Source organism: Guillardia theta (genome assembly GCF_000315625.1).
Source record: "Guillardia theta CCMP2712 unplaced genomic scaffold GUITHscaffold_122, whole genome shotgun sequence".
Taxonomy (NCBI): Eukaryota; class Cryptophyceae; order Pyrenomonadales; family Geminigeraceae; genus Guillardia; species Guillardia theta.
The window spans coordinates 50,127-59,673 of record NW_005434552.1 but is presented as its reverse complement, the minus strand read 5'-3'; the positions used below and the strand labels follow the sequence as shown (position 1 = coordinate 59,673).

Here is a 9,547-nt window from a genome sequence, read left to right as displayed (position 1 = left end):
GCGACATGGACGAGCGGATGAAGGACGGGAGGACAGGGGTGCCTGTAGCGGGGATGCTGGGGAGGGCGGGAAGCGTGAGGGAGCTAATCGAGGCAGGAGCAGATGTAAGAACGAAGGATGAGGGAGGCAGGACCTTTATGCACTGGGCGGCGGAGTATGGGCATGTGAAGGTGCTGGAGGCTGTTGAGGAGCAATGTCGGGTAGAGCTGCTGAGCGAGTGGAAAAGTGACGGCCAGACATGCGCGCACTTGGCGAGTGTGAGAGGGCATGTGGAGGTAGTGCGGTACTTGGCGGAGAGGTGCGGGGAGGAGCTGCTGAGGCAGAAGGACAATTATGGCAGGACATGCGCGCACTGGGCGAGTGAGGGCGGGCACTTGGAGGTGCTGCGGTACTTGGCGGAGAGGTTTGGGGAGGGGCCGCTGAGCGAGAAGGACTTGGGCGGTCAGAAATGCGCGCACTTGGCGAGTGCTGGAGGGCACTTAGAGGTGCTGCGGTACTTGGCGGAGAGGTGCGGGGAGGGGCTGCTGAGCGAGAAGGACTTGGGCGGCCAGACATGCGCGCACTTGGCTAGTGAGGGAGGGCACTTGGCGGTCGTGCGGTACTTGGCGGAGAGGTGCGGGGAGGGGCTGCTTAGCGAGAAGACCAAAGCCGGCACGACATGCGCGCATGCGGCGAGCAAGGCAGGGCATGTGGAGGTCTTGCGGTACTTGGCGGAGAGGTGCGGGGAGGGGCTGCTGAGGGAGAAGAAAATTGGCGGCTGGACATGCGCGCACTTGGCGAGTGCTGGAGGGCACTTGGAGGTTATGCGGTACTTGGCGGAGAGGTGCGGGGAGGGGCTGCTGAGCGAGAAGAAAATTGATGGCCAGACATGCGCGCACTCGGCGAGTGCTGGAGGGCACTTGGAGGTTATGCGGTACTTGGCGGAGAGGTGCGGGGAGGGGCTGCTGAGGGAGAAAGACAATGACGGCAAGACATGCGCTGCTTATGCTTGGGACATGTCAGTTCAGGAGTATCTTACAAGTTTAGGTATCGAGTAGATTGAGACTGAGCCAACAAGTCTCAGCGATAGAAATGCTTCTTATACCCCTACACTAAAGGAATCACCTTGAATTCTTTTTACAGATCTGTACAAAACAATCTCCTACGCAACCAACAACCTTCCTCTTCACGACACTCCCTGGACACCCGGACTTTCGGAGATGGTTGACTTTCGGAGATGGTTGGCTTTCGGAGATGGTTGGCTTTCGGAGATGGCTGACTACACCACACGGCTTCGGCACTTCACAATGAGTCTCTCCAGACTCCCAACACAACCACCAGCAGTTCATTCTCAGGATCAGACACAGCAACCAACACCAGCAGCTCCCTTTCTCCTTCCTGTCTCCACAATGCCGAGTCCCCTCGCTTCCACGTCGACACCCTTTTCTCCAGCGCCCCCTCACCCAGTCCGTCAATCTCGTAAGTCACATCCTAAGCTCCAAGCCCTATGCCGCGCTTGGCTCCACCACCTGAAAGGAAGCTAGCCCTGAACTTCTTGCGTCTGTAAGAACTTCTGGCTCAGCCAGATGCCTACACCTCCCCCTGCTCTGGCACTCAAATGAACCCCCACCCCCACCCCTACCGAAATCTGACCTAAAGACCACCACCCACCCCTGTCTCCCCATCGAGTCTGGTTAACTTCCGGCCCTACATCACCCCCGCACGGACATGACCCCACCACCCCCCTCTGTCCTTACAGTTATCTCTACCCCCGGCCCGTGCCTCCCGAAGATGAGGCGCGTGGAGATGACAGGATGGGTCTGCGGGGACACTGGCGAGACCTGACGAGGGGAGGAGCGAACGAGGAAGGATAAGCGCCAACCTTTCTCAAGCTTCTCTCACATGATACGAGTCTAATCCTCCCCTCCTGCACCTCCTCTCCCCTCCTCCTCCCGTCCTTGACCCCATGCGCATCGTCTTGCTGGTGCTCAACCATGTTGTGGACAACGGCGATAGGGGTGTTGTCATCCGCGGAACTATGGAATCCCCCCCGTTCACATAGAATCCCCCCCCGTCCCCACCTCAGGATAAGCGCGCCACTAGCAAAGGATCCCTCAAGTCTTGCTGAAGCAGTCGATCGTTGACGTGCATGATCGAACGGTTCCTCCTTACTTTGAAGTGCTGCAAGCCGCGGCATATGAGAGCCCGGCATACCAGGAGAAGTGACCCTCCTCGTTTGCAAGAACGTGTGACCATCCTGAGGACATGCAACAAGTATGCAGAACGTCGTGACTTGCAAGATCAACATTGAGGAGGTTGTCACTAGGTTGAACAGCAACAGCATCAAAGACATGCAAGTCCTGCGATCCCTCTGCGTCATGCTGCTCAAGGATATGTTCCAACAAGCGTTGAGCCCCTTGATCACCTTGAAGGATATAGACAGAATGTCTGTCAACCCCCTTCCGAAGGATCGTGCGAGTGTATGGAACTTGTGCGATACAGCCTTCATGGTCTCCCTCACGAGACCTGCTCGGAGCACATTGAAGAGCTCGCTGAGAGGAAGGTGCAGCTCCTCCTCCCGATCCTCCTGCTTCTCCCGCTCCTCCCGCTCCTTCTCTCCTCCCTCTCTTCCTCTCCACCCGCTACTTCTCCTGCTCCTCCCCCTTCTCCTCCTCTTGCCGCTTCTCTCTTTACTAACAACTCCAACCTTTTGCCGCATTCTCGTTTCCCAGCAGGCTCCTTCCCTTAAAGCTCTAGGTTGGGAAGGTACTCACAATCCGACATAAGGCCTGCTCGAGCTCGAGAGGCTGCTGGGATCAGGCCGCCGAGGAGCGAGACGGAGGCATGTGCCCAGCAGCTCGAGAGGTAGCCAGGGCTTGTGCTGGGGTGCTGGTGGGGGGAGGCTGGCCGGGGATGCTCTCTGCTGTATGGTGGAGGACAGCAGGCATGCAGCTGGAAGTTGCTACGGTGGCATGTGCAGCTGGACCTTGTGAAGCATGTTTGATGCCTTATTGAAAGCGTACTCGCATGACCGCGCTCTCTCAAGCCCTCCAGCTCCTACCCCCATCGGCATGCCCTCATGCGCCGATCATTGCAGGTTGTTGGTGCCTCATCTTGTTGCAGCCTCATGTCCTCGAGGTCCTCTCTCGCCTCCTTCACCTCTCAGCTCCAGCTGTACCATCTCTCACTGTGTCAGCTTCTCCTGCTTCTCCTCCACCTGTCCGTCTCCCGGCTGACGCCTGGCTGTCTGCCCCAAACAATGAGAAAGAGGGTTGAACTCTCGACCCCACCCCACCACCCCCTCCCGCCCCTTCCTCCTCCACCCCTCCCTCCCCCCTGAGCCTCTCTGGTAGGATTAGTTGGACCACCCCCCTTACCTTCTCTCCCCTCCTCGTACCACCCCCTGGATCGGGTGGGTGGGGGGACTGGGGGTAAGGGAGTGGGGTAGGGGTGGGAGGGAGGGATAAAGGAGGGGTCCTGACAGAGCTCGGTAGGATAAGCAGAGGAAGAGGAGAGGATCGAGGGGAGGGAAAGAGAAGGGAAGGGAGAGGGAAGGGAGAGGTCAGGTGGTGTGAGGGAGAGACAAGGAGAGAGAAGCGATAGAAAGAGACAAGCGAAGGGAAGGGAAGGAGAGGAAGGAGGAAGGAGGGAGGGAGAAGGGAAAGAGGGAAAGATGAAGGGAGGGGAGGTAGGGCAGGGTTGCTTCACATGTCTTCTCGATGGACAAGAGAGACGGACACATAGACAAGGAAGAGAGACGGAGAGACACGACAGAGCAGATAGAGAGAGACAAGAAGAAAGACTGATGACGAGACGACAACAAACGCACATGTTCAAGAAGACGACGTCGACAGCCTTCAAGCACAAGACATCACATACAGACAAGCGATGCCTACTAGACATACTAGACATATACAAGAGATAGACGTGTGAGAGGCTCAAGGCTGTCAGACAAGCCTGAGAGGTCCCGCTGCTCATCCCTGCTACAGGCCTCTCGCTCTCTCTTACTCCTCCCTACGGACCTCAAGCACGACGAGGACGACGAGGACGGCAGACGGTCTGCTCGAGAGGAGCGAGGGAAGACAAGAGGTCCTTGTGCTGGGGCTGCAGGACGAGCGAGGAGGAGGATGAGCCTGGTCTCCGACGACGAGCGGGAGAGGATGGAGGAGGACGAGAGGAAGCGGCTGCAGCTGATCGAAGCGATCGAGAGAGGAGATGAGGGGGAAGTGAGAGTGCTGGCCGTGAGTGCAGGAGCAGAGCGACTGAAGCAGAAGCATCCAGTAGGACCAGCGAGAGTCACGACCATAGTCAGCGGGAGTGACGATAAGACATTGAGGGTGTGGGACGTTGACAGCATGAAGCAGAAGGCTTGTCTCAAGGGTCATAGTGATGCGGTAGAGAGCGTGGCGATCAGCGGGGACGGCAAGACGGCTGTCAGCGGGAGTAGGGACAAGACGCTGAGGATGTGGGACCTTGGGAGCATGACGCCGAAGGCTTGTCTTGGAGGTCATAGTGACTGGGTATACAGCGTTGTGATCAGCGGGGACGGCAAGACGGCTGTCAGCGGGAGTGACGATAAGACGCTGAGGGTGTGGGACCTTGGGAGCATGAAGCAGAAGGCTTGTCGTAAGGGTCAAAGTGACTTGGTAAGGAGCGTGGCGATCAGCGGGGACGGCAAGACGGCTGTCAGTGGTAGCTGGGACAAGACGCTGAGGGTGTGGGACCTTGGGAGCATGACGCAGAAGGCTTGTCTTGGAGGTCATCAAGATCAGGTATGGAGCGTTGCAATCAGCGGGGACGGCAAGACGGCTGTCAGCGGGAGTAGGGATTGGACTTTGAGGGTGTGGGACCTTGGGAGCATGAAGCAGAAGGCTTGTCTTAGATGTCATATTGATGCGGTATACAGCGTGGTGATCAGCGGGGACGGCAAGACGGCTGTCAGCGGGAGTGCCGATACGACGCTGAGGGTGTGGGACCTTGGGAGCATGACGGAGAAGGCTTGTCTTCAGGGTCATAGTAGTGCGGTAGAGAGCGTGGCGATCAGCGAGGACGGCAAGACGGCCGTCAGCGGGAGTAGCGATGCGACGTTGAGAGTGTGGGACCTTGAGAGCATGGAGGAGAAAGCCTGCCTCAGAGGTCATAGTCGTAGCGTATCCAGCGTGTCTCTCAAGACTCACATGAGGATGGTTGATGGCTCGGCGCTGCACGTGGCGGCGGCGCGAGGCGTCTGGTCTGTCTGTGAGAGGCTGCTGGAGGTCGGGGGCGGAGAGCTCGGGGAGCTGCGAGACTCGCTGGGACGAACAGCGGCGGAGGCAGCGCGAGCGAGGCAGGACGAGGAGCTGGCGAGCAAGATAGAGGGCTGGATGCGGCGGCTATGGAGCGGAGAGCTTCTGTCAGCGGCACTGCAACGCAGCGTCAAGCCCGCGCAGGAGGGGATCGAGCGACATGAGAGGTGTAGAAGCGACAAGACGAAGAAGCGCAAGCGCCAGCACCAGCGCCAGCAGAGAGACGCGGAGCAGCAGGCGTCTGACGACGACAACCAGCAGGGCGCTGTCTCTCAGGTCCTGTTTGTGTCTGTATGAGGGTCGATGACTGATGTGATCCTCTCGTCTCCAGCTGGGAAGCGTTCCATCGGTGAACTACGACAGCCTGGTCGACAGTCGTCAGGTCGGCTCAGGCTCCTCCAAGCTCGTCTACAAGGCTCGCTGGCGGCAGCCGCACGCCAGCACCGCTGATGTGGCCATCCTACGTATCCGAGGCAGCGGAGCTACTGTCAGGAGACAAGCTCTCGAGCAGGAGGTCAAGACCTGGCACCAGCTGGGCCGTCACCGCAGCCTGCTTGGCCTCCTCGCCGTCACCGTCGAGCCAAGCTCTGGCGACTACTGCCTGGTGACTGATTACGCTTGCCAGGGCTCTCTCGAGAGGACCTTGCGCAGCTTCGCGGAGGAGGAGGAGACGATGGGTGAGCTGGTGCAGCTGGAGGTGGCGAGGCAGATCTGCGACGGGATGGAGCAGCTGTCGCTGCACGAGGTTGTACACCGGGAGCTGGCGGCGAGGAGCGTGCTTGTCTGGAGTCTGCAAGGGCAGGATCACCTCGGGGTGAGGGTCAAGGTAGCCGACTACGGGCGATGGATCATGGGCTCGCGCGGTGACGGAGTGAGTCGGGTAGGGAGCGAGAGCTCGGCAGGCTCGAGGGCTGGACGGGCGCGATGGATGGCGCCGGAGAGCTTGCTGAGACATCGCTACTCGGAGAAGAGCGACGTGTGGGCGTTCGGGGTGACGCTGTGGGAGGTCTGGACTTACGGCAAAGTCCCTTACTGGGCCATCACCGACGATGAGCTTGTAGGACCCAAGGTTGTGGACGGGGAGCGACTAGCGGCTCCTGCTGCATGCCCTCCAGCAGTGTATGCGATCATGCGAGAGTGCTGGCGGGAGAAGATCAAGGAGCGGCCGAGCTTCAGCGAGCTGCGGAAGAAGCTTCAGCAGCGATACGATGATGCCGTCGGAGAGCGCGGGCAGCCATGCGTCGTCTGCATGGATCGAAGAGCTGAATGGGCGCTGATCCCCTGCGGTCACAAGTGTCTGTGCGAGGACTGCAAGGAGGCAGCGACGTCTAGGTCATGCCCGATGTGTCGCTCGAGCGGGACGAGCATGTGCAGGATCTACTAGTGACTAGGGAGACATGCGAGGAGACTGGTCTAGGCCTCTCATCGCTTGTGCTTGCACTAGTGAGGCATCTACTGCCGTATGACTCGGATAGCACATGTCTTGTACAGCCCCGCAGCTCTCTTCCTCTACTCACCGGAGTCCCTCCTCGGGCCCGGGACGGGAGTAGCTGAAGCACCGGGCCGGGGCCCCGGGGCCTCGGGGCCGCAGGCCCGGTCACTCGGAGGGTACTCAGTGTGAGGGTGTATTGCTCGAATAAAGAAAAGATTGACCTCTCTTGATGGGAGGGGGGTAGAGGGTACATGAAGGAGAGGGACGAGAGGGGTAGGTGGTCGTGAGAGTGATGGGCCAGGACCCGGTAGTCTGTCTGTAGAGTCTCATGGTGATGTCGCAAGGGGGAGGGGGTGAGGGGGTAGAAAGATACCGAGGGGGTAGGGTCCAGTGACAAGGGGGCTGCCATGGGGAAGGGACGGGGAGGAGTGAAGAGGAGAGGAGAGGAGAGAGAAGGAGAAGAAGAGACGAGACAAGAGTGACTGCAAGGTTGTCTCACTCAATCTCAGACCTCTCTGCTTCCCTTGCTCATCCCTTGTTGTCTCGTCTCAGCCTCTCATCCCATCATATGCCGAGAGCTTCCCATTCGCTCCTGTCTCCCTTGTCATCATCCTTCTTCACAATGTGACAGCTTGTCTCCCTCTGCCTCTCTTTTGTCTATGTTGCAAACATTTCTTCTTCTCTTCTGCGTTTTCTTCTGCTCTTGTGGCCGCTCGCGTCTGTCTCCTCATACATACCTTACGTCTTATCCTTCACTCTCTCTTTCCCTCTTTCTGCATCTTGGCTGCTGGTCGTGATTCTGCTCTTTCTCTTCCCCCTTCTCCTTGCTCCTCCATCTCTCTTTACTCGTCCTCTCCCTTGTCCGCTCCCCTTGTCATTGCACTCCACTACCTCCCTCCTGTTCATTCCTCTCCTCCGCTCTCTGCTCTCTGTTCCTCCCTGCTCTGCTCGTCTCTTCTGCTCCCCTCCTCTCTCCTCTCCTCTTCCCTTCCCTTTGCTTCTCTGATCGCCTTTCTACTCTGCTGTCCTCTCCTGTTCCATCCTTACCTCCTTTGCAAGAGGAGAAGCTCTCGCCTCCTCTCTCCTCGTCTCCTCTCCTTCGCTCTCTTTTCTTTTATCCCCTCTCCTCTCCCTTGCGTCCCCTGCGCTTCCTCTGACGGTACGCTCTTCTGTTCTTCACTTGTCTCGTCCCTCTCCTCTTCTCCCTCTTCCCCCGTCTCGTCTTTCTCTCTCTGCTGACAGCTGAGCCTGGAAGAGAAGCAGCTCGACAGGAAGAAGCAAAGAGAGAGCAACGAGAGAAGAGAGAAAGACAAGGGAAGGGAGAGAGAGAGAGGGTGATCAACAGGAAAGATGAACAAGCAGTAGACAATGAGAGATGTTTACAAGATAGGATGTTTAAGATGTTTACAAGATAGGATGTTTAAGATGTTTACAAGATAGGATGTTTTAAGAGAGGGTGAGAAAGGGATAAAGGTATCACAGAGAGAATGAAGAGAAGGAAAGAGACGGAAAGAAGGAAAGCAAGAGACTGCGAGGAGCAGATCTGACCGGAGAGAAGAAGATCTTGCACGAGAGGAGAGGAGAGGGGAAGCAGGTGAAATATGTGAGCACAACAGGGTGAGGAGCCAATGCAGGAAGTTGTAACTGTAAGGGCTGCCAGACACAAGATGAACAATGTAGCCACAAGAGAAGAAGGCTAGATTGTTGTGAAGATGAACAATGTCGCCACAGGAGAAGAAGGCTAGATTGTGAAGATGAACAATGTCGCCACAAGAGAAGAAGGCTAGATTGTGAAGATGAACAATGTAGCCACAAGAAAAGAAGGCTAGATTCTGAGGAGTTTACTAGAGACTTGTAAGAATGAATATCCAAACATTGATCAAGCAATAAGCTTGTATTCAGGGTGCACAGTTAGTAAAATATACCCCCTGGATCCTTGTTGTTTAATCTCTCCAATCGTCTCCAGACATGCAACCAGATAAGCAACCATATGAGCAACCATATGAGCAACCATATGAGGCTGCACAGTCAGTAAGATGTACCCCTGTCTGGGTTCTCGTTGACTACAACCATGCGTTTCTAGACTTGCAGCCATATGAGCAATATTCCTCATCATATCCATTGCACAGTTTGTATACCATTCCACAATCCCAGCATGACAACTCGAGCTCCTCTTCACATCTCTTGCAGTGTCGCTCCTTTATCAAGCGTCCATCGCGACATACTGCGGTTTCCATCGCGTCGAGGTGCTCAAACACATCATCACATGTAGAGCATCTCCATACAAAATAATTATCTGTGCAGGTCTTGCAGGCAGACAATCTATTGCACTCTTCAGAAGGTGTCCAAGAGCAGCACATCTCGCACATAAAGTTGGCATTGTTGAATTCCTCGATCTCTGACTTGCATAACTCCATGTACCTATCAAAGATGATGTCCTTGACATCACTCAAGCAAGAGTTCTCAAGATTGATCCTGTTGAACTTCACAATCAAAGGATTCATTGCCGTTTTTTCCACATCAGACATCCACGTTGTCATTTCTTGATCAGATATCTTGAAATGATTGCAACCTATCCTTAAGATCCTGCAGCTCTGTATGCCCAGCCCCTTGATCCCCTTGGTCCTCTCTAGTAGAACGGAGCCACCCGCCTCAGACCATCAGTACCAAATGCACAGAAGGCAGCAACAACACATACCCGGAAGGTACCATCGCACACAAAAGGCAGCAACAAGACTTATTCTTCTTCTTTTTAGTTTTACACTTCCCCCGTAGCCGCTGGTAGGATTAGCTTTTCTTTTTTGGACCACCCCTCCTCCCTCCTCTCCCCTCCTCGTACCACCCCCTACCC

The 9,547-nt window shown here is 56.4% G+C and overlaps 3 protein-coding genes across 3 annotated transcripts; all 3 read left to right on the top strand.

Moving 5' to 3' along the window:
* Positions 1 to 53: 53 nt before the first annotated feature.
* GUITHDRAFT_79571 (hypothetical protein) lies at positions 54 to 1,037 on the top strand (the record flags this gene model as incomplete). The annotated part of the gene is made up of 1 exon (XM_005822585.1): positions 54 to 1,037. The coding sequence occupies one exon, from the start codon at positions 54 to 56 to the stop codon at positions 1,035 to 1,037; it is 984 nt and encodes a 327-aa protein (XP_005822642.1).
* Positions 1,038 to 4,280: 3,243 nt separating this feature from the next.
* Positions 4,281 to 5,147, top strand: GUITHDRAFT_54642 (hypothetical protein; the record flags this gene model as incomplete). Its single annotated transcript, XM_005822584.1, has 1 exon — positions 4,281 to 5,147. A coding segment is annotated over one exon (867 nt), but the record flags the coding sequence as incomplete, so codon positions are not given.
* Positions 5,148 to 5,646: 499 nt separating this feature from the next.
* On the top strand, positions 5,647 to 6,459 carry GUITHDRAFT_53133 (hypothetical protein; the record flags this gene model as incomplete). The annotated part of the gene is made up of 1 exon (XM_005822583.1): positions 5,647 to 6,459. A coding segment is annotated over one exon (813 nt), but the record flags the coding sequence as incomplete, so codon positions are not given.
* Positions 6,460 to 9,547: the final 3,088 nt, after the last annotated feature.